This window comes from Schistocerca serialis, chromosome 8, assembly GCF_023864345.2.
Source record: "Schistocerca serialis cubense isolate TAMUIC-IGC-003099 chromosome 8, iqSchSeri2.2, whole genome shotgun sequence".
Taxonomy (NCBI): domain Eukaryota; kingdom Metazoa; phylum Arthropoda; class Insecta; order Orthoptera; family Acrididae; genus Schistocerca; species Schistocerca serialis.
This window is the reverse complement of record NC_064645.1, coordinates 62481374-62506569: the sequence shown is the minus strand read 5'-3', so window position 1 is coordinate 62506569 and position 25196 is coordinate 62481374. Positions and strand designations below refer to the sequence as shown.

The window sequence follows — 25196 nt, the reverse complement described above, 5'->3', positions numbered from 1 at the left end:
TGAAAACATGATGTTGCCCAGAGCAACCCAAATCAACAACTGACGAAATATCTGCAGATCACAGAGTGATGTTGCCAGAATTAAGTTGAATATTTAAGAAGAAATAATGTAATTTGGTTGAGACAGAAGAAGTGTTAAGTGTTACGAAGAGTTAGTCAAAGCATATTAAGTGACCATAGCAATCAGTTCTTCAGTAGAAAATATCCACGCTCAAGTAACATTTGACTCATAAGTAGAGAATTTCATCAATGACACAGAGGAATTGCACTTTGCGATTTTGGGACTAAAATTGCAGAAGCGATCTCCAGCTGCATCCCTGTGATGACAGAGCAGCTCTCCTTCCCAATGCAGTGGCCAATAAGCTGGCTATGCACTGGCTTTGCAGGGGTTGTCATTACATCACTTAGCCCATTCATGTCACATTGTCAGCACAATGCAGCTAGCTGAATGCCTGTTAAGTGAGCTGTAAATTGCACTGACCTGATATTCGTTTTTAAATTAGTAATTCATTCTGTGAAGAATGAATATGCATTTTACCGTTGTTAAAGTTATATGCCAATTTGGGTGAAGAAGATGAGATAGTAGTGGCTTTTATTAATGCTGAAGAGTAGGATTTTAAAAATTTAAACACAACTTTGTTGAATTAAAGAATACAGGGGGGGGGGGGGGGGGGTTGGTAGCTACCAAAGTACTCTCTTCAAAAGAGGAAATTAATGATAAAATTTCAAATATGGAAGTGACATTATGAAACCTACAAAGTGAGATACAAACTGAAGTAGAAAACAGTGTATCTTAGTACAGGAAGTACAGTTTAAGAATGTAAACCATAAGATGAAACAAACAGAGGAGTTTTCAACCCATGAATTTAAAAGTACACATACTCAAATCCCAGATACACGAAGGTGAGTGGAGGTGTTGGAATAAAACAGAGAATTTGGTAAAGTAATTAATTAACAGAACACTTGGACTAATTTGGACCCAAATTTACAGGAACGAACTGAAAATAAAGAACAAGAGAAGGTTGAGTGTAGCAGCAGAAGAAATTCATTGAGTAGCATATAACTCAGCCTAAACATTTAGATAACCCATTAGAGAAATCACTTATTGTGAAAGGATTTGTACATATATTAGCACACTATGTACGAAAGGAAATTTGATATAGAGGATGGACAACTGCAAGTGATTTTCTGACCTTCATTGAAGGCCTAGATACTGTAAATAAAGAATACAGTGAGAATGTCGAGGAAGAAACCTTGGGAAATGACAACACTGTGGGTAAGTGTTTTCTCGAACAATCTGCAAAGAAAAGAGAAACTTTCATGTGCATAATCACCATGTTCAAAGTAATTCAAAAGACAGGAAAAAGAAGTGTTTGTATCAAACTCAGTCAACAACTGTATGGATAATACAATACTTGTATGTGGACATGTGTCAAATAACAAGGTAATCAAAGGGAATTATCTTGCAATGATAATGGAAAATGTGGAACGTCCTGGGACAGGGGCCAGTATCCATGACATGACAATGCAGACATATGTCCATGTATAGAAAAGTTCATTGCTTTTACACATAAGATACCTATGCGAGAGTGGTTGTTGGATGAGGAGGAGGAAACAGAAGTAATTCTGCCAAAACCCATATTAGATGGGAAAATTTTCAGAAGGGAAGTGTATGTTTATATAGGCTCTAGGAGTGAGATTTCACTGATCTCAGAAGATTTATTACAAACAATGAGAAACAAAGACCTGTGCCCCATACTATCTGATGCTGGTGTATATATTGCAGGTATTTAACCAGCTCTAGGAGTGAGATTTCACTGATCTCAGAAGATTTATTACAAACAATGAGAAACAAAGACCTGTGCCCCATACTATCTGATGCTGGTGTATATATTGCAGGTATTTAACCAGCTCTAGGAGTGAGATTTCACTGATCTCAGAAGATTTATTACAAACAATGAGAAACAAAGACCTGTGCCCCATACTATCTGATGCTGGTGTATATATTGCAGGTATTATGGGAAGCAACCATAAGTTAATCAGACAAGAAATATGTGTACCTACCACTAGAGGAAGTTTTCAGTTTACACAAAATTTTCTAATTGAAGGGTTGTGCCAGAGATAGTCAGAAGTCACATTCCAAACAATTTAGAGTTTTGTAATTGGCTACGTTTTTAACCAACATATGTCTCTGCCTACATATCTTTTAGTGGCATCTGTTGGCCAAAGAAGTAATTATAAGACAGTGTTATTGTCTGCTATAGCATATCACTCACACATATACACTCACACACATACATGTCTTTTAGCGGCTTCTTTTGGCCAAAGAAGTAATTATAAGTCAGTGTTATTGTCTGCTATAACGTATCACTCACACAAATTCTAGAGGGATAATCACAAGCCACTGCAAAATGGCAGGAGTTAAGGAGAAGGTTTTGCTTCCATCTAAAAGAAAATTAAGATTTAAACATTACTTATGCTTTGACAGAGTGTGATGCTGTGAATCCCTTGGATCAGATTTGGAATGTGAACAGTTACAGCATATTTTTGCCTACTTGTTTGAAAATAACCTTAAAAACTTATAACTTTATCTTAAAAATTATGTATAACCTTTATCCAGATGCATTAAAATAATACTGAGCAGAAATATCAGACTTAAAATTGTAATAAAAATATGTGAATATGTAGACTGAAGCAAAAAATGTTTATTAATTAATGTTAATATATTTTAAATAGAGGCTTGAATAGCCATATTACTTTTTGTGGCTTGTGTTTATCTTTCTGTGAAATATGGTATGTTGATTTTCTTCTGCAGGTTAGTCCAAAAACCAGAGAAAGTGAAGTGGCTCCATCTAAATGGCCAAAAAACTGGGAGAGAAATGGAAATGTCAAAACTTGGTCTTCAGCCAAATGCAAAAACAGAAGAAATGGAGGAAGAGTTTTTGTATCAGATATAACCCATAAAAAATGGAGGCAAAATTCATGTGAAAATCATGCTTTGTTCAAGAAATGTTTCGAAAAAATTGAAGATAAAGAATCCACTTCTGATGCATTTTGGGATTTGGCTGATTTTAATGGTCAAAATGCAAACCTTGTGGGGCAAATGGAATTGACTGGAGTAAAGAGAAGGTAAGAAAGCTGACCTCAGAGTACTTGAATATAATATTATACTTGTTTATCATAATGAGACAGTTTAAACAAAGCAGTTTTCATATGAGTAATTAATGCTTTCAATTTATTTCAGGTATCCAGAAAAGAGAAAGCATGACTTTTTATCAGGTGAGTTACATTCCAGTACCAAATACGTACCAGAGGCTTATTAATAGATGTTTGCAAATGGCGCTTTAAAAACATCGTTTGTGTATAGAGTCATATCAGAAGAATTCAGATTATACAGAAACAACTCTTCTCCAAAACTAGATCAGAGAACTGAAGTAAATACAGGGTGGCCCAAAAAGGATGGTCAAATTTTAAATAACTATAACATCAGTTTTACAAATTAATTTTATTCAATTACGTAACTAAATGCTCCCAGGCACCCAATTACAAGAACTAACCACAAAAAATCATGTACGGAAAATGACTTCCGGAAGATGGTGTCCTTCCTCGGTGATGCATTCCACAAGTCTTTCCTCGAAATTTTCCATCACTTTCACTACTGTTTCTTCTTGAATTGCCATAATTTCCGCACTGATTGCCTCCTTCAGATCAATTAAGTTTCGGGGCTTCTTTACGTAGACTTTTGACTTTAGGTATACCCAAAGAAAAAAATCACAGGCTGAGAGGTCAGGTGATCTCGCGGGCCAGTGGACATCTCCAAAACGCGAGATGATGTGGTGGGGGAACATCCGCCTTAAAACACACATGGAGTCATTGGCTGTGTGGGCCGTGGCCCCGTCCTGTTGAAACCAAATTCGATCTCGATTTACATGTAACTCTCGCAGTTTCGGCACCAAAAAGCTACGTAGCATGTTAACGTAACGTTTCGAGTTCACTGTGACTGTAGCGTTGTTCTCCTCAAAAAAATAAGGACCAACAATCCCCAATCTTGAAATTCCACACCAGACTGTTACCTTAGCACTATGAAGAGGCTTTTGGTGCAATTCTCTGGGATTATCTGCTGCCCAATACCTGCAGTTTTGTTTATTGACATAGCCGTCTAAATGGAAATGGGCTTCATCTGACATAAGAAGCACAACAGCATTATTAGAGTACAAAATGTCAAGCATTGATTCACAAAATCGTCTTCGCTGCTCAAAATCACGATCATACAGCTTTTGCGTGATCATAATTGTGTATGGGTGAAACTGTAACTCACGGCTTAAAATACGCTGCAACGAACTACGGCTGAGGCCTAAAGTTTGAGCACGACGCCTAGTGGAACGACGCGGGCTTTGCAGCACTGACGCTCTAACATCATCAATGTTCTGTGGAAAAACTGCCGTACGTGTACGCGCTGTAGATTTACCACTTTTGACAGACCCTGTTGTCCGGAATGCAGTCACCCAACGTGATATGGATCTGCGATCTGGAATGGGTCCATCACGCGCTACACCAAAACGTTGTCGAAACAATCGTTGCACAGTAATAAACGATTCATCATTTCTGAAAAACTGTTCCACAGCAAAAACACGATGCTCGACCGTCCACTGCGCCATCTCGTGGCAAACTGGGTGTAATGGCCGACTTGCAGACGGCCGGCAGTGGTCCCCCCTCCTCACCTTTCAATGGTACTACGCAGTTCAAATCCGACCATCCTTTTTGGGCCACCCAGTATTTGTAACATAGAAGACAGCAAAAATAAAAATAAAAAATAAAAAAATAAAAAAAAAACGAAGATTAACGTTAGAGATTTTCTGAACAGTATTCCAAAATACTCCAGCCATTACAACAGGTCAGGAAATCCGAGTAAGCAGTATTTTGACTGTGAGATGAATGTTTCTGTTCTCAACAAAAACTACGATGATTATTGAAACCAGAAGAACGTTGGCATTGTTTCAGAAGGGAAGTTTAGAAAGATGTTTTACATTGAATTCAATATTGGCAATAAATTACCAAGGTCAGATGCACGTGGTAAGTATGACTCCTTTGCAAAATAGTTCAATGATGCAAAATCTATGTATTGTCCCAGAAATAAATTTGTTCCAATCCCACAATTTCTCTCAAGGTTTTCGTGAAATTTTCTCACATCAGGCATAGGAACAAAACAATCTGTAAGTAAGGGTCTCGTCTCTGAGCCACCTTTCTGCAAGATTTCATCTATGGTGTGTCCTTGTTTTTTCCTGACCAGCTCAGATTTTTAATACTACGGATATGATTAGTCCTTAGTGATTTCCGTTTCCCTCAAGTAACAAGCTCATTTTCCCACGCGAAAAACTCCACTTGGCGAAAAATGTCCCCTGTAAGATCAGATCACTGCCAGTAACTCTTCTCGTCACCTGCGCTCTCGCAAACCTCCGTGTCCAGTACTGGTGTTGTTCTGTGGCTGCTCCCCTATTTACTGCTGTGTTCGTTCTGCCTGCAAGTTCTGAGAAAGAAAATGACAGTCCTTGGTTAAGGAGTTGAAGTATCTGTGTTTGTTGGTGCTATTATTCGCTGACACACAGGTAAAAGAAATTCTGTGATACGTTCCTCTTTCATAATACATAGTTTATTTGTTGCTATTGTTTGGGGACGCGTAAAAATGTGTTCAATTTAGAGGCTAAACATTCAAAAACAAACGAAGCAGTCTAGAATTAAGAGACACTTTTCAAATAACTGTAAAACTTCATGTTAATAACCATGTGTAAAATTATAAATCAATTCCCCAAAATTGGCTGTGTGGCAGATTTAGCATTTAACGGAAGTGAAAGTGTGAAACTAAGTTAAAATTGTCGTTTTAACACACGCACTTCACTACATTCTGTTATTAAGAATAACGCTAACAATAATGCAATATTTCTAGGACTTTGCTAACACATTGATCTCGGATTTCCTCGAACAATTTCTCATTCTAACCAGTTTGTTTTTTGTTCTTCTTTGCAGCTTGTCACAACAGCAGCATCTTAACGTCGACATGTAAGTAAATTTATTATCATCCCAGTTGGAGATTACTTTAAGTGTTATCTACAGTTAGCGGCATCATTGACTCATACAGGGATTGTACAGAAATTGGGGAACACAGCGACAAATGTATGCTCAAACAAAAATACAGACGATAGCCGAGCACGCAGGTTGCTCTGTTGTATTCGACCACGAGCGGTGCCTGTGGAATGTCTTCAACGGGTCACAGGAGTCAATAGTGGTCGGAACAGTGTTCTGTGTAGGTGAGAGAGCGTTATGTTGGCGCCAAGTGAATTCGAGCATTTGCAGATGGTCGGTGGTCGTGTGATGGGTGCTTCCATAACCAATGCAGACGGTGTGTTTCAAGAGGCACCCTATCGAAAATATATACGCATATGGGAAAGTGGAGAAACTTCTTCCACTAAGCCACAGCATGGACGATGGTGTGTCGAGTGGTTGTGCCACAAAGTCGTGAAGAGAATTGTGACGTAAAATTAGAGGACGAGAGCTGCAAAAGTCGCTGCAGAACTGAGCATTGCACTCACGATCCCTGCCAGCCCCAAAACAACACAGAGGCTGCTCCACAGGCTGGAACTGCAGGGCACGTTGGAACTGCAAAACCACTGATCAGTGATGTAAATGCGGTTAACAGGAAGACGTAACGACAAAGCCACAAAACCTGAACTATGATGCAATGGCTGTGTTTTCGTCCCTATAGTGAAGAATGGGTGATTATAAGGGCAGCCACATCGTGCTATTCCGTGGACCCCAACATTACTCTGCATTCTCGCGTTACTACCAAGGGTTATCTGGCTGATCAGGTGCATCCCAATGCACAAATTTGTTCTACAATGGTGTTTTTATAATCCAAGGCGACAGTGTCCCTGTTTGCACAGCTGGTATCGTCAGGACTGGTTCTGCAAGCATGAGGATGAAATGTTGCACGTTCCCTGGCCACCACAATCACAAGATCTCAATATTATTGAGCCTCTGGAGAGAGGGTGATCAACATATTAATGGGGATTTTTTAGAGACAGGTGGACAACGTTGAAGAGCTGCCGCAAATGTAGCTAGGAGTAGAGCCATGTACATTCTGTAAGTAAGCAAAGACTATGCAGCCAGTAACTTGTTCACAAATCAGGACTGAGTGCTGGTTATTAGCGAGAACATCGTGTTATGCCTCCTGTGAGAGGGAGAAACTTCCACAACATTCAGCATTGACAGAGGCAGAATTGTGACCAATCGGGGCTGTGGTTTGTCGTTTGCCGCTGTCGCTCTTCGCGTCGGTCGGGATCCCACAGCTGCCATGCGGATGCGGGATGGCTGGGTTCGGCAGGGCCACACTCGACGCCTAGCCGGATGCCACCAGCTTTACAAGACTGGTGCCCAGGCGGACAGAGGCGTTATGCCGTTCGCTGGGCAGTGTAGAATCCTACAGCGGCGTCACGTGCCTCGCCTGCCACAGTACAAGTGGCGACAGGCAGAGCGCGACGGCGTCTGTGGCACCGCCGGTTGTCACACCGGCCACCACTGCTGTGGCAACAGAGGAATACAGTGGTGCGTCCAACAGCAACAGACGCAGCAGCGGCGTTACGTCCTGTTCCAGGCAAGCCTCGGTGTCTTCAGCAAGTGCCTGTTCTACGGCCCCATCGCGTTGACCATATCTGTATTTGTGGGCTACAGGAACAAACGTTGCCACATTGGATTCGTGATCATGGCGCTGCCCTTGCATGTGGGGTGATGGGATGGAGCGCGACTCGGGTGCAACACGATCACGTCTGTTTTGCACATCATCTAATTTGGGCAGCAGCCGTTACATTTCTGACATGTTACAGCCAGTGGTTGAGCTCTGTCTTCGAGCTCTCTGTGTCGCTGGCTTTCGACGCTGATAACGCAAGAACGCCTGTTGCTCGAGTTGTCCTGACCAACCTGGCTTCCAGAACGTTCTCCAAATCTCTCACCCACTTAGAACATCTGGTCGTGGGGAGCCATGAGGCTAGCACGACAAATCTCGATAGCCGCTGCCGCTTATGTACTCCGGCGTTATACACTGCACAAAAGGGTTTCTCATTTTCGAAAGGCCGTAATTGTCTCCCATTGCGGCACATAAGTTTGAAATTCTGCTTATAGGTGCTTACGACCCTCCTTTCTTATGATGCTAGAGCGTGTCGACTTATGATGTCACCCTCGGACTCGGTGAAGCTTCAAAGAGCAATGTGTCAACACATGGGGAAACGGGCCACAGCTCCGAAGTTCACTTGAGGTGTAAGGTGGAGTAATGAAGTTACATTGGCACCAAATTTCACCACGATTCTGCCCAATGCCATCGTGGACGTCTCACGCGGTGGGAATGTTGTCACACTCCATTTTACCCACAATTGATCCCTTCTTTTGAGACTTCTGCGATTTGTGATGGAAGCCTGAACTCCAACACCCAGTGTTGCAATCGCACGTTTTTGTTACGAGTGGCCGAGGAAAACGTTTCAGACACATCGCTGCCCAGAATCGACACGAAAACCCCGTCAGGAGGAGATGCAGTCGGCGAGAATGAGACCACACCTTCCCTTGGGGTGTAGATTCCCACATATTTCACCGTGGAAAACGACAGTTGGCAGGGTGATGAGCAGCAGGACCCACATTATCGCCAACCTTCGACACTGATGACCCACCCTATGTGATTCATCCGTTCTTTAAAGACATCGTTGGACCGCAACCTCACTGAACGTGATGTGACCCCTTTGGAGTGCAGTGCAAATGAAAGTTGAGCTGTAGTACACTGCGTGAGACTACTAAGAATGTGCAAAACCATTCGACGATATGTGAACGTGGTCCGAAGCATCAAAGGGTGTTTACACTTGGGAGGCTCTCTTCTTTCGCGCCCTCCTGTGACATGATCACTCTGGGGTGCAACACTGACCTGTGCGTGAAGAAAACGGCAGAGGGTCCCGCTAAAGTCCCGCTCCTCCCACCCACCCACTCTGGCAACACCCTTGGTGCCAGCCACGCACTTTCACACGTAGCTAAGTGGTGCCTCACGGCTGCTCCAGTGTGCCCTCCTTAGCGGTCCTATTTAGTGTAGCAGAGAAAAAGATGTGGTAGCGCTACACTCCAGAGGGTCGTATCACGTGCGGTGTGGTTGCAGCCCCACGATGTCCTTAGAGTGGGGATGAATTGTATGAGGGGAGTGAGAAGTGTCGAACATTATTAAGAACAACGTCCCATTGCTCAATATAATGCGAACTCTCGTGGAATCAAGGCCTCATGGGAAGATGTGGTTTCATTAATGCCATCTCCTGACAGGATTTTCGTGTCGACTCTTGGCAGCGGTGTGTCTGAAATTTTTTCCCGGCTACTCATAAAAAAACTGACCGATTTCAACGCTGGGTGTTGCAGTTCTGACTTCCATCGCAAATCCCAGAGGTCTCAAAGGAAGGGATGAATTGTGGGTAAAAGCGAGTGTAACAACCTTGCCACCGTGTGACCCGTCCACGATGGCGTTGGGCAGAATTGTGGTGAAATTTGGTGCCAATGTGATGTCGATAATCCACCTTACAACTCGTGTGACATTCGGAGCTGCGGCCTTTTTTCGCCATGTGTCGACACATTGCTATTTCAAGCATCGGCGATCCCGAGAGCGAGGTCACGAGGCGCTATGCTCCTGCACCATTACAGACGGAGACCGAAGGTACCTTTCAGCCATATTCCAAACTTACGCGTTGCAATGGGAGATAGTTATGTGGTTTCGAAAAAGTCATACCCTTTTATGAGCAGTGTAGTTGCAGGATTTGTGGAATCAGATATGTACGTGAACAAACCATATACCAACTGAAGGATAAAATTAAAAGGGTTCTTAACGGCATCCCACCAGATGTTTGTGAATGCGTCATCGAGAAATTCAACGAACGGGCTCAAAAAAAAAAAAAAAAAAAATGTTTGATCTATTAATATTCGTTCCTACTTCCCTGGCACCTTCTATGTGCTACATGCTCCCTTACGCTTTGTATTAACTCAGTTGTGCTTGTAGCAAATGAAATCATGTGAATACTAGATTTTGTGGTATTTGCTTATCAATAAGATTTTCAACTGCCAATATGTATGCTGTTTCACCATTGTAGAAACTTAATATGGATATTTTCGTTTTCAGGGCACCATCTTGGTGAGTGCTTCAGAGGGTAAGTGGTGAGCCTGGAATTGTATCCATAGTAGCTGAGTACTTGTCTTTGCCAAGGTACGTTTTTAACATCTGAGGTCATCAGTCCCCTAGAATTTAGAACTACTTAAACCTAACTAACCTAAGGACATCACACACTTCCATGCTCGAGGTAGGATTCAAACCGCGGTCACGCGGTTCAAGACTGAAGTGCCTAGAACCGCTCGGCCACACCAGCTGGCTAATTGTGTTGCTCAAGAACGATATTTTCTGAAATCCGTGCTGACTATGTGTCAGTAAATCATTTTCTTCTATATAATTCATAATGTTCAAACAAAGTATATGTTCCAAACCCTACTACAAATCAACGTTAGTGATATGGGCCTGTAATTGAGTGGATTACTCCTATTTTCCTTTTTGCGTATTGGTGTGACTTGAGCAATTTTCCAGTCTTTAGGTAAGGATCTTTCTGTGAGCGAGCGGTTGTATATAATTTCTATATATGGAGCTATTGTATCAGCATATTCTGAAAGGAACCTGACTGATATACAATCTGGACCGGAGACCTTGCCTTTATTAAGCGATTTATGCTGCTTTGCTACATTGAGGTTATCTACTCCTATAATTTCTCATCTTGGCAGTTGTTCTTGATTGGAATTCAGGAATATTTACTTCGTCTTCTTTGGTGGAGTTTCGGATAACCTTGTTTCATAACACTGCTATAGTGTCTATGTTATCGCTGATTTCACCATTGTTATCCCGCAGTGAAGGTATTTGTGTCTTGCCACTGGTGTGCTTTATGTATGACCAGAATCTCTTTGGTTTTTCTGCCAGATTCCGAGACAGAATTTCGTCGTGGAAATTATTAAAAACATCTTGAAGTACGTGCTATCTTTCGAACCTCTGCAAAACTTTGGAATCTTGGTGATTTTGTGTTCTTTTAAATTTGGCATGCTTTTTTCGTTACTCCTGCAACAACGATCTGAACCATTTTGTGAATCATGGGGGATCAGTACCATACCTTATTAATTTATCTGGTGTATATCTCTCGATTGCCGTCAATACTATCTCTTTGAAATCATTCCACAGCTTTTCTACGCTTACGTGATCAGGTGGGAAGGAGTGGAGACTGTCTGTTAAAATGGCGTTAAGAGCATTTATGCCTGCCGCTGGCTTTAAACGTATAATTTTTCCAATATACCGAGGGCAGACTGAAGTCACCATCGACTACAATTGTATGAGTGGGGTACCTAATTGAAATGAGGCTCAAGTTTTCTTTGAACTGATCAGCAACTATTTCTTCTGAATCATGGGAGGGGGGGGGGGGCAGTAAAACGATCCAGTTAATAGCTTAGTTGTCGAGTATAATCACTACCCATACTATTTCGCAGGAACTATCTACTTCAATTTCACTGCAAGGTAAACTACTTCTGACAGCAATAAATACTCCACTACCAACAGTATTTAATCTATCCTTTCTGAACACTGTTAGGTCGTTTCTGCACACCTTTTGTTTTAGTAATTCCCTGAGGAAAGGAGGTCACTACATCTTGCCTTCTTACCTTTAGAAGGTACTTGGTCGAGTACCACATCCAATGATGTGGTATGGTCTTTGTGATCGTCAAGTTCCTGAAACGAATGTAAATTAGGTAAAAATGCTGTACAAAAACACCAGTCTGCGTACCATGCTCAGCAGCACTGACTCAAGCTCCCTGTGACAGTTGAAATTCATCAAGATTCATCAGCTCTATCTCCACTGCTCTTCGTTACCATAAAGGATAACCATAAGGCTGGCCTACAGAAATGTGTAATGTGGGCAATGCTGTACACTGATGACTTTATGCTTGCAGCAGACACGAGGGAGCATCTTGAAACTCAAGTGTGAATGTGGTATGTTCGTCTACAACATATGGCCTTCATTTAAATATTCGCAAGACTGAGTACCTCGAAACGATTCCATCTTCAGGAACTACACAGATTAATGGAGCTCCTCTTACCAAGTTGGACACATTCCATTATCTAGGTTTCCGACCATAGGCTGACTGCTATGTGAATGAAGATGTGCGAGTAAGAATCAAAGTTACTTGGATGCGATTCAGAGACATCACTGGTGTCCTCTGGGATAAGAAGATGCCTGTCCACATGAAATTGTAAGTTTTGCCACATAATAGTGCAGCCAGTTCTGTGACATGGTGCCAAGTGTTGGCCCACAACTAGAAGTGCTGAGCACTTACGCAATGTTATGGAAATGTGGATACTGAGAGGATTGTTCGACATTTATCTGCTCTACCTTAACAATATATTGACCCAACAACTAGCTGGACTGGCTCCAATCAATGAGAAGATTCAAGAATGAAGACCTCACTGGTATGGACACATCGTATGGACACAACCTAGTGCAGTGTGTGATGACAGTGTCGAAGGCCAGAGACTGCTGGGGACTTCAAAGTACAGTGGCAGGATGCTGTAAGATCACGTCCAAGATGAAGAAGCGTAGGTCTAGAGGAAGCGTTAGACATAAAAATTTGCGTGATTGACCCAAAAAGTGGACCCTGATCCAACAGGAGAGCACAAGGTAGAAGAAGAAGTTGAAGCTAAAGAAGAAGATTTTTATTATTACTATTATCATTATCGCCATCTATATTATTATTAACTATCTGTTACCCATGGCTGCACTCACATATCAGTAGTTCTGGTATGAAGTGTGATGGTGAAGAAGTAACCTATTATACATGCAGTAACATCAGCTGCCTTCAAATGTCTGCCTGTTCAGCTGAGAAAGCTCATGATGTGATGTGTGGTCACTCTCATGCCTCTCAAACTGTTTCAAAGCATAATCCATCAGCAGCGTCACTGTCGAGCAGTGCATACACAGAGGCATGGGCAGGAGTGCTCGTGTACGCAGTGTGCTACTGAAGTACCTATGTGTTACACAATGTGTACATTATGCAGCAAACAGTGTTGAAGTATGGATTAAACACAACGAAGATTGTGTAAGTATTGTATCCATTGCTTTAAATCACATCACGTAGCGCACATCAACCAATAAATGCATCTCACAAAAACGATAAATATCAAAAGTCAAAGAGTAAGTAGCTTTCTCAAAGAGTAAATATTTTTTCTTCTTCGTGTGATACTCTTCAAAGCAACATGTATCATGTACCATACACTTTCTAAAGAAACCTATCTTCTTTCTCAGGGTAGTAAACTTGAATCTCATTACAAATATGTTCCCCACTTATACAATTATAATTGGTGGAGACTTCAATGTACCCCTCGATTTGTTGGTGAAAATACATGTCAAAGCCGGTGGTAGACAGAAAACATCTTCCGAAATTATACTAAATGCTTTCTCTGAGAATTACTTTGAACAATTAGTTCATGAGCCCACATGAACTGTAAATGGGTGCGAAAACACACTTGACCTCTTAGCCACAAATAATCCTGATCTAATAGAGAGAGTCATGACAGATACAGGGATTAGTGAACACAAGGTCACTGTAGCAAGGCTCAAAACCATATCAACCAAAACTACTAAAAATAAATCTATTTAAAACAGCAGATAAAAATTCGCTTTATGCCTTCCTAAGAGAGAGTCTCCATTCCTTCCAAGCTGATTATGTAAGTGTAGACAAGATATGGCTCAAATTCAGTGAAACAGTATTGCCAGCTATAGATAGAGTCATACCGCATAAGTTAATAAGAGACTGGACTGATCCACCATGGTACACAAAACACGTCAGAACACTGTAGCAGAAGCAACGAAAAAAGCATGCCAAATTCAGAAGAACGCAAAATTCCCAAGACTGGCTAAGTTTCACAGAAGTTCAAATTTTAGTGCGGACATCAATGCAAAATGTTTTTAATGTCCACAGTGAAATATTGTCTCAAATATGGTAGAAAACCCAAAAAGATTCTGGTCGTATGTAAAGTACACCAAGGTAAAACACAGTCAATACCGTCACTGCGCTATAGCGATGGAAATGTTTCTGATTATGGTGCCACTAAAGCGGAGTTACTAAATACAGTTTTCCGTAATTCCTTCACGAAAGAAAACGAACTAAATATTCCAGAATTCGAAACCAGAGCCGCTGTTAGCATGAGTGACAGAAAAGTAGATATCTTAGGTGCTGCGAAACAAATCACTTAAGAATGGCAAGTCTTCTGGTCCAGATGGTATACCAATCAGGTTCCTCTCAGAGTATGCAGACACAATAGCGCCTTTCTTAGCAGTCATATACAACAGCTCACTTGACGTAAGGTCTGTTCCTAAAGACTGGAAAGTACCACAGGTCACACCAATATTCAAGAAAGGAAATAGGAGTTACCCATTGAATTACAGACCCATATCACTGACCACAATTTGCAATACGATTTTGGAGCATATACTGTACTCGAACATTTTGAATCACCTTAAGGAAAATGACTTACTAATACATAATCAACACGGATTCAGAAAATATTGTTCTTGGGCAACACAGCTAGCTCTTTATTCCCATGAAGTAATGAGTGCTGTAAACAAGAGATCTCAGATCGATTCCATATTCCTAGATTTTCAGAAGGCTTTTGATACCGTTCCTCAAAGCGAATATTAATCAAATTGCATGCATATGGAGTATCGTCTCAGTTGTGTGACTGGATTCGTGATTTCGTCTCAGAGAGGGGACAGTTCGTAGTGATAGAAGGTAAATCATCGAGTAGAACAGAAGTGATATCTGGCGTTCTGCAAGGTAGTGTCATAGGCCCTCTGCTGTTTCTGATTTATATAAATGATCTAGGTGATAATCTGAGCAGCCCCCTTAGATTGTTTGCAGATGACGCTGTAATTTACCGTCTAGTAAAATCATCAGATCATCAATTACAATTACAAAATGATCTAGAGAGAATTTCTCTATGGTGCGAATAACGGCAATTGGCACTAAACAAAGAAAAGTGCGAGGTCACACACATGGGTACTAAAAGAAATCCGATACATTTTGGCTAAATGATAAATCGCACAAATCTAAGGGCTGTCAATTCTACTAAATACCCAGGAATTACAATTATGAGCAACTTAAATCAGAAAGACCACATAGATAATATTGTGGGGAAGGCGAAACAAAGACAGCGCTTTGTGGCACAGCACTTAGAAAATTCGACAAACCCACTAAAGAGGCTTCCTACATTACACTTGTTCGTCCTCTGCTGGAATATTTCTGCACGGTATAGGGTCCTTACCAAGTAGGATTGACGGAGGACATCGAAAAAGTGCAAAGAAGGGCAGCTCGTTTCGTGTTATGGTGCAACAGAGGTGAGAGTGTCACTGATATGATATGCGAGTTGGGGTGGAAGTCACTGAAACAAAGGCGGTTTTCTTTGAGGCTCGATCTATTTACAAAATTTCAACCACCAACTTTCTGTTCCGAATGCATAAATATTTTGTTGACACCCACCTATGTAGGGAGAAATGAACATCTTCATGAAATACGAGAAATCAGAGCTCAAACGGTAATATTTAGGTGTTCCTTATTCCCACGCACCATTCAAGAATGGAATGGTAGAGAAGTAGTATGAAAAAGGTTCGATGAACCCTCTGCCAGGCACTTAAGTGTGAGTTGCAAAGTAACCGTGTATACGTTGTTGTAGATGTAGAAGCTATCTCCATACCAAATGTCACTGAAATCGAGTTAGTGCGTTAGTTGTGAAAATGTAACAGGCAGAGCTACTTTTGCATTTATAATAGTAGTTGGATCAAGCTTTCAGGTACGATATCTTTCTATACCATGATCCGGTTTTGAATGAAATAAGGCCCATACAGCGTCCCAAGCTAAGCTCAAGTTATCTGTGATGACCTCATACAAATTCGTCTGGTAGTTTTCGAGAAGCATGTGCAAACAGACAAGCAGACACACACGACAGCTCTATGGATTTATTATTATTAAAATCATAGTATCTGTGACCCTGAGCTTGTGCAGTACGCATTTCTGCCGCTTGGCGTGTCAGTGCTGTTTTGTTCCTATTTCATTTTTCGTGATGGCAAGTTTAAGTGAACAAAGTGCAGCTGTGAAATTTTGTTTTCTCCTTGGTACAAATGCTGCTGAAACTGTTTTAATCTTGAAAACAGCTTACCAAGGTTACTTCAGGGGGAAAGCTCAAGTGTATGAGATGGTTTGCTCGATTTAAAAATGGTGACATGTCGATTGATGACGAAGCTCATTCTGGACGTCGATCAAGTGCGTGAATAAAGAAAATATTGAAAAAATTCGAGACTTGTGCTCACAGACCGTCGACAGAGAATTGGTCAACTGTCAAGAGATTAGTAGGTTTTCTTGGAGCTCAGTTCAGCAAATTTTAATGGAAGATTTGGGAATGAAAAACGGTACCGCCAAGTTTGTTCTGACTGACAATAAAAACCAACGTCGAGTTTTTGGCTAAAAATGCCACGGTTCCACTGCCCCACGCACCTTACTGGCCTGACCTGGCACTGTGCAACTTTTATTTCCATGTGTGGAAAGGATCATCAAAGGGCAACGTTTTGACAACGCTGAAGACGACAAGAAGAAAACCAGGGAGGAGCTGCCAGCCATTTCGAAAGATGGCTACAGAAAATGCCCCAAATTGTGGAAGCACAAGTGGTGCAATGTATCAGTTGTAATGGGAAGTATTTTTAAGGGGATAAGGTGGTTTTGCAAACAATTTGAAAGTATATAGCTTTCAAAAAATAATTCCATTTGTTTTGGGTGCTCCATCGTATGATGAATATTTGCGCCCCCTTCGCCCCAATCCCAGAACTGCTCCCTGGCACCACACCAGCTGCACCTAGCGTGTGTGGAGTGTGTGACAGCCAGTGTGTCGCGCAGCACGACGAGCGTGGACTTCCTGTCAGCGCTGGCCCACTTCAGCCTGGAGAGGCTGGGCCTGCACGAGAGTCCGGACTGGCCCTGGGAAGACCAGCGGCTGCCCTCCCTGGCCGCCATCTAGCGAGAGGAGCGTTTCGACTGTGCGCTGGCCTCGACGAGCTGGGTGAGTTAGCATGAGTGGTCGGGGCCCTCGGTGTAGTCGCTACAATCTCAATCAGTGGTTCCCAGTGTGGAGGCTATTATTCCCTGACGGTGAAATGAAATTTCCTGAGGTCTGAAAGCAGACAGGTTCAATTGTGTTATGATCACGGAGCAAAATTATTTGAGAAAGATCACTATTTCGTAAAACTGTAATGCTTACACACGATTACCAGTAAATAACCCATTTTTTATTTCAAATACTAGCATTGCCGTGTTAGACAATGTGTTGGACGTTTAGCTAGTGAAACGAAGGTATGAACATCTTCCTCAAATACGTAGTTGACCCACTGCACACGTACTTTGTATCATGAATGTACAACAGTAAAACTTTGACATGTATATCAAATATGTCAAATATTCTCATGGAAACGCCACCTCAAATTTGGTAGTTTTCACGACAGACCGTGAAATTGCTGCATTACTTACTTCGCAGCAGATAAACAAACTATTGACACCACTACAGAAACACATATAGAGCTTACACAGTGTTGTAATTATTGTTATAATTAGTGACAGTCGTCATGCACAAAGGAAAGACAGGGTGAAGTCTTCCAGCGTCTGTAAGTTCAGAAGTATGGCATCCAAGAATTAGGTGATATACAGACAGTAGGCTCAAGTATAGTGCACCTATTTTAACTTCATAATTTTTAATTGAAAGATGAGGGTGTGGATGGAACAAGTGTAGCAGAGAAACCATGTTTTGTATCAAGTATCTACTCTCAATGTGGATAGTTAACCTTAACTGCCAAGGTGGAGTTGTATGTAGCACTCTTCATACACTGAGAATTGCTTCATCATTTTATAAAAGAGGTTGTTGGAAATAAGCAGTACCAATTATCTCATTGACTCATTAACTCTCGGTTTATCTACAAACACTAAATATTCATCTTTCAGCATTTTGAAAATAAAAGTGTTCTAAGAACATTCTTTCTCATTCTAAAATTTATTTAGGTGCTAGCATTGAAGATGGGGGAAGGAGAGGGCGAGGAATGGCTGATATGTGATTTCACTTAGGGGTAATGGTCTCGGAGAGGCGGTGGACCACCTATTTCATTCCATTCAGTTATTTCTACTCTGAGGTTAATACGTTTGCTGCATATCTCACAATAAACATGCAATATTTGAAATTTCGTCGGAAGGTATAGCCGCAGCGGAAAACGCCCTTATTTTAAGCCACGTTACTGTTTCTGACTAATGGTTTTCCTTGTACCACTATCTTTTTAGCCCCCCTTCTCCTGTTCCACTCTCGAACGGCGTGTGGGAAGAATGAATGTCTGTAATCCTCCGTATGGGTTCTGATTTTATCATCGTGTTCGTGAGACATAACATGTTGTCCTACTTTTAATGGAAACTATCCTCCCGAAATTTCTACGATACCCGTCTCTGCGATGTACAACGGCTCTTGTACCATCACCACTGACGTTTGTTAGCGGAGGGGGATATACGATGGCTCAGCTACGAGAGCAGGAGAAAAGGAGGTGCATCCCCATGTGTGGTTGATCAGCTATCTTCGACACAAAAATGAAAAGTTTACTTAACTGTTGTCTCTGATCTTCTACATCCCTGCATCCATTTTGGGAGATCCTGCAGTCACAATTGCTGTAATCACTGAGATACTGTGTACTGAATAGTCATGGGGAGGCACTGTGACACGAGTCAGTCGTTGCCTGCTGAAGCTTACACATTTCGTTTGCTTCCTTACAGTCCCGGTTGAAATGGGTTCATCTCACCCCACATTCAAATGGCGTGCAATTTGGCTATGAGCGGACTGTCAGTCTCCCTGTAAGGTTGTGTGAAGGCGACGCAACTTTCGTACATAATGTTCTTCTAGTTATCATGTGGGTGGTTTTATCCATCTGGCTTCCCGAGTTCTTGTGTAATCCGTGATATGCTAGGAGCAGTGCATCTGATACCCATTATCATCCCACGTTCCAAGTTTGTCATCTCGCAACATGCAGCCAGCTCCACTACATGGCAGCCTCTAACAGACAGTTCAGATGCAGTGCCTACACCCGTACCATACGTAACATCTATCCGAAAACTTCGGGAGTCATACACAGCACATCTTTAAATAGGGTAACCGTTAGCATAACTTTTGGCCGCATAGTTTAGTTCACGTACCGTCCAAACAATGTGTGTGTGTGTGTGTGTGTGTGTGTGTGTGTGTGTGTGTGTGTGTGTGTGTGTGTGCGCGCGCGCGCGCGCGCGCGCGCGCGCGCGAGAGAGAGAGAGAGAGAGAGAAGAGACGCAGACCAGTCACGAGTCTCTGCTGTCTGTATTCCAGATGCAGATAGAGACCAGCCCCAGCAGTGCGTCCAGTTGGCAGCCGCTCTCCCCACCGCTACGCGCGGAGCACACAGCGGCCGCTGGTGCTGCGGGGTGCGGAGCGCCGCCACTGCCGTGACGTCACACTGCGGCTTTGCACTGCCAAGCTGTCCGTGGAGCGGTGGCTGAGCAGCAGTGTGGGGCCCACCACAGTCTGGTCATTTTACGACCTTTATAATTTATAAACTTTTGCAGTTTTCTGTGTTTTCCTGTTCGGCCCCGGACCTCGAGTGTCTCCGACGGCTGATAGCGTCGCCCTGCCAAATCTCCAGTCCAGCCCCACTTATAATTCCTCTGTTTATTGTGTTTCTCTGGGCTGAATGCCTTGTTGTTGGATTGACCAACGAGGTCCCCAAAATTCACTGTTATTCGACTGAGGACCACAGTGTAAAAGACACTGGGAGACTTTGAACTCGGTGGAAGTCACAGCGACTGGCTTCTCTGGTGGGGCCTGCGCATTCCACTCGTTCAGCGTTGCAGAGTCCCGTGCTTTCTGCACTCGTGGGGTCTTCAGGAGGCAGTGTAGTGCTATGCAATGAACAAAGAACTTCATTAAGATGATGCCGCCTGTCATGCAACAGGGAAGAAACATATTGAAGAAAAATATTTTGAAGGAAAAAAAAGGATTTTATATTTTGAGGCAGTCTCTGCCTTCATGTATAAACAGGGACTTAAATTAATAACACGTCAACTGTCAACAATGTTACAAAAACCTTTAAAAACCAAGCATTATGTATCCCATAATTAATTAAACATAGGAACAATAACATTTCGTTGTATATAATGTCCCATATATTTAATGGTTTGTTAAAAGTTTTGTCTTGTTAAATAAATCACAATATGAGAAGCTTTAAAGTTATTTTTTATGTATTTGTGTGTAAAATACTACCCAAAATAGTTTTCTGATTACATAGCACAAAATTTTCTAAGAGCAGTGTATGCGACATAACTCAGTTAACTGCTGCACATTTGTGTCCACGGTCACACTTCAGCAAACTAATCAAGTAATATCCCTCACATTGAAAACTTGCGAAACCTGTGCACAGTGAAATCTGTTTTCGAGGTGATATCAGAGATGATTTGTTACTAACAGGTGACAGTCTGAGCTTTGACGTCATCTGTGCATCTCTTTGTAAGCGTGAAAACCGTACCTTATGAACAAAAAGTTTTCAGCAGAACGTTGCAAGTTTTACTTTACTTTATGGATGTGGTGCATGTAATTAAGATGAAAGACAACCTTTCATTGAAAACTTCCTGCAAATACAGCCACGATGTAGGCGAGCTAACTACAAATGAAATGACAGGTTAGAGGTGACATTCTGTAGCTGACATACCTCGCAATGGCCACCCAAAATTACTAACTACTGATGAAAATCTGCAACTCATTGCAAAGACTTTCATTCAACCATCCAAGAAATGTGCAAGAAGAGGTTCTAAGCAACTACAGAAGTTCAAGTAGAATGTTAAAAATATTACATCGGAAGCCTATGCCGTAAACGACATTATCATCATCGAAGACGTGAATTGTGTGTGTCGCCGCAGGGAAAGTGACTCTAACTTTTGCAAAACAATCATGTGGTCTGATACAGCATGTTTTAAGTCAAGTGGAAGATTTAACAAGTAAAACTGAGTGTACTTGTCTTCTGAAAGTGTTGTTGAGGAGGTAATTGTTTCTAGAGGTTTGATTGATCTGGGGTATGCAGCAAAGCAGTGAACGGCCGTTACTTTATTGATGCGATCGTGATGGCTGTACCACGTCATGAAATGTTCAGAGAAGTTATTAATGTGTCACCTGTTGGTTTAATAAGAATTTGAAAACATTTTTGATGATAATGGGAAGTCATATGACAAGATACGTAAATCAGTGTTTAAACGACATGTTACATGCCTAAATAACAATGGAGGGACACTGGGAACATTCTGAGTAGGACAGATTACTTTGCATAAACTTTTAAAGATACAAAACACTGTAGTGCTTTTTCGGATAACGGACTTTTGTCGAACTCTGTATATAATTACAAGATCAGGAAGGAGACATACTCCTGAAATGGATGGATTCCCCATTTAACCAATCAGTTTTGGTCATGTGAGTGATGAACTACATCCAACACAATATCAACACTAAAGTTTGAGAAAACTGCATATCAAAACGAAACTGTGGTGCCCACATCTCTTTTTATGTTATTTAAACATACAGCATCAGTAAACGTTGTCCTTACACCCAGTGGACGAAAACTTTTAATCAGGTACATATAATAACTCAGCCTGACCATTTCGGACTTTCTTTCCAGAGGGGAGCAACACAATGGATTTGAATTCCTTCCGTCAGTTACCAGATAGTTTAAGTTTTATTTGTGGCGGCAGCGGCGTAGTGTGCTGACAATGGCAATGACCGCTGAATGCTGGGAAGTATGTGACTTTCATACTAACACAAACGTTTTGTTATGAAATATTTGCTTTAAAAGGATAATAATATTAATTTACTGAGCATAGCTCATGGTTTTGCGGTAGCGTTTCTGCTTCCCGAGCCCGTGTCATGGAATCAATTCCCGGCGATGTCAGGGATTTTCACCTACCCCGAGATGACTGGGTAGTGTTGTGTTGTCATCATCATTCATCCCCATTGCAGTCGGAGGAAGGCAACTGCAAACCACCTCCATTAGGACCCTGCCTTGTACAGCAGTACGGGTCTCCTGCATTGTTCCCCTACGCTCTGTCAAGAAGCATGGGACTTCATTTAAATTTAGAGGGCACAAGGGTACATACAAGAATCTGTCAATCACAGAGTAGAAAAAGCATTAATTATTTACTTCACAGCCGGTCGTTGAAAACACTGACATACTACGCCGTCGTTGCCATAAGAAAATTTATACCATGAAACAGATTAACTTTCTGCAAGCTCAGATGTGTAGAGAAAATTTAAGTGATTTTGCGTGTCACCCATTCCACAAAAGTTCCGTGCCTTCACAAAGATTTGTAGTTGGGGTGTTATCTCTACTCTAGCTTTTAACTATGGACCGCCGATTCACTTCAGACGTCAAGAACTTCAAAAGTTTCAATAATACTTGATCATAAAAAAATCAACGTTGTCGTCGTGCAGTCAGATTCATATTCAAATTATTATTTCAGATATGCATTTACTTTAGAAAACTTGTGATGGTTAAATAAATAAATTCACACGTCCACCAACACATTTTATTTCAGCATAAGTATTACGTTAACACCGATGTTAGTCATATGACATCAAGATGAGAACTAACAAATCATCATTGCAATTTCCACTTGCATCATTGATCGACCATTATCATGTTTGTTGTACACAGTTAAAGTAATTTCACCTTATGTGAATCAGACCACCGTGACACACGCTGACAGAATCTTGTCACAGCGTGATGGCCTTCACTTGGTGTGCAACAGCGCCCAGCCTTCTGCTTGTTGGCAGCGCCGAAGATGTGCCCGTCGTCTGTCACGGCGTTCACCTTCGACATGAAACAGATACGGAAGAATCTTTTAAAAACACAGTTGAATCTTTACAATCACACTGACAATAAACATACACATAGTTGACGTACACGTATAACACATGCAATATATTATTACCTGCAAATCGAGTGGTAGGTGACATGTTGTAACTTCATTTGGAGGTTTCAGAACTACGATTAGTTTCTGGAAACCCAACGGAAATTGCACAACCGTTCAGATGCACCAACGATACTTAGCATGATTCATTATCAGCTTTCACCACCCATTTTTCAGGCGATGTCATTGTATGTGTGGTATGCATTAAAATCCATTTCCAAAAAGGAAAGATTTTTAAATGTAAACTAAATTTGTTTTTCGTCAAATAGTCGGAATGAACGATATAGTTGGGGGAAGATTGCATTCATTAGCAGTTCTTTGTGTTGCAAATATATTTGCTTTGAGTGTTTACATAGCATGTATTGTAGATGTAGTTGTTTGAAGGGAACTGAGGGCTTATAACGAGTATGTGAAAGAGCTGTGGTTAGGCAGCCACGATTAAAATTTTAATTCTTTACTAACTCAAGTCGTTCGGGAAATTTACCTACCTACCTTGTTGTTGCTTACTTATTATGTTACTGAACTCCTAATCCTAACAGTTTCGGTGGAGAAAAGAACACAAATGAAAACTGCGTATGGAAATCGAACACAGGTTCTCTCCTGTCCAGCCAGATGCCCTGGTCGCTATACCACCAGCGCTTTTGTCGAACAGATTTTACCCTATGGGCACTATGGCACTGTCCAAATATCGCGTTCCCACACCACAGTAGAACGCTCTTCAATACTTCAGACACCACGCGCGGGGTAACCACGCAGTCTCACGTGCCTTGCCTTAAATTTGCTTCGGAATACTCAGTTGTGCGATATCATGTTGATTCTAACGTCGCGTCAAGCATTGTTGTGACTGCGTTGCTCTGTAACTAATGATTAATGACAGGGAATCTTGGTATGAATACTAACAATGGACTGGCTCTAGAAATGATTAAGGATTGTGTGTAAATTAACTCAACTTTCTACATCGCAGGAATGAAAATTTTATGAGTCCTGTAACTGTGTTTAGAAATTGGATAGTTAAGTACAGTTAACCATTTTTCAGTTACGTAGTAGATATTTTATTTTCTAATAAAATAAGTGTGAAGAATTTTTGCAGCTTGCTGCATTTGCCATTATCGTTTTGTTGCCTTACATTAACATTTTTATATCTGTATAATAACTGAACTGTGTTTGAATGGACTGAGACTAGGACTTAGGCAGGAATGGGCATTGAGGAGTGTCAGGAAATTTGTTAAAAACGTGAAACCAGAGGTTTCCTTCCCCGTGGCTGGAATTTATTGCTCTGTCATTTACTACCTAAGGGTTACATTTAATGATCTGTCGTGGCTACCACAGCCAGATTGATGGAGTATGATGCACAAGAGATGAGCGGGGAAGAACGTGTGGCAATGGGTGAGTGCTGGCGGACAAGAGAGTGGTCCCGTAAAGCTTCCAGCCTGACCCCTACCTCCACGTAACCATTCGATTTATTTATTTATTTATTTAACACGTATAGTTCCATAGGACCAAATTTAGGAGCAAATCTCCAGGTCATGGAATGTGTCAGTACATTAAATTACAACATAAAAGTAATAACAGGCAAAAATAAATGATCATGAACCTGAAAAAAGTCAGTCCATAAGTCTAAGTAAATGCTATCCGCAATACAAAAGAATCAGCTTAATTTTTCAAGGAACTCCTGGACAGAATAGAAGGAGTGACCCACGAGGAAACTCTTCAGTTTCGACTTGAAAGTGCATGGATTACTGTTAAGATTTTTGAATTCGAGTGGCAGCTTATTGAAAATGGATGCAGCAATATACTGCACACCTTTTTGCACAAGAGTTACAGAAGTCCGATCCAAATGCAGGTTTGATTTCTGCCAAGTGTTAACCGAGTGAAAGCTGCTTATTCTTGGGAATAAACTAATATTAGTAACAAGAAATGACAAAATAAGGAATATACATATTGAGAGACCAATGTCAAAATACCCAGACTCATCAATAAAACGGTAGAAGGCATGAAAAGCTCCTTTGGACAGGCTATGCTGATACCTAAATGGGGCATAATCTAATGGAGGGCAATTTT

The 25196-nt window shown here is 41.5% G+C and overlaps 1 protein-coding gene across 1 annotated transcript; it reads left to right on the top strand.

Moving 5' to 3' along the window:
• Nucleotides 1-834: 834 nt before the first annotated feature.
• On the top strand, nt 835-20340 carry LOC126416615 (uncharacterized). Its single transcript, XM_050084370.1, has 7 exons — nt 835-902; nt 991-1275; nt 2815-3128; nt 3244-3278; nt 6024-6056; nt 10186-10213; nt 19516-20340. The coding sequence occupies exons 2-7, from the start codon at nt 1237-1239 to the stop codon at nt 19523-19525; spliced, it is 459 nt and encodes a 152-aa protein (XP_049940327.1). The 5' UTR covers nt 835-902; nt 991-1236; the 3' UTR covers nt 19526-20340.
• The last annotated feature ends 4856 nt before the right edge of the window (nt 20341-25196 follow it).

Excerpts from the sequence above, each read along its gene's own strand:
- LOC126416615 (XM_050084370.1), top strand. The coding sequence starts at position 1,237 with ATGTCGAGGAAGAAACCTTGGGAAATGACAACACTGTGG. Across the intron at positions 3,129-3,243 it reads TTGACTGGAGTAAAGAGAAG|GTATCCAGAAAAGAGAAAGC; the intron begins GTAAGAAAGCTG and ends AATTTATTTCAG. Across the intron at positions 3,279-6,023 it reads AAAGCATGACTTTTTATCAG|CTTGTCACAACAGCAGCATC; the intron begins GTGAGTTACATT and ends TCTTCTTTGCAG.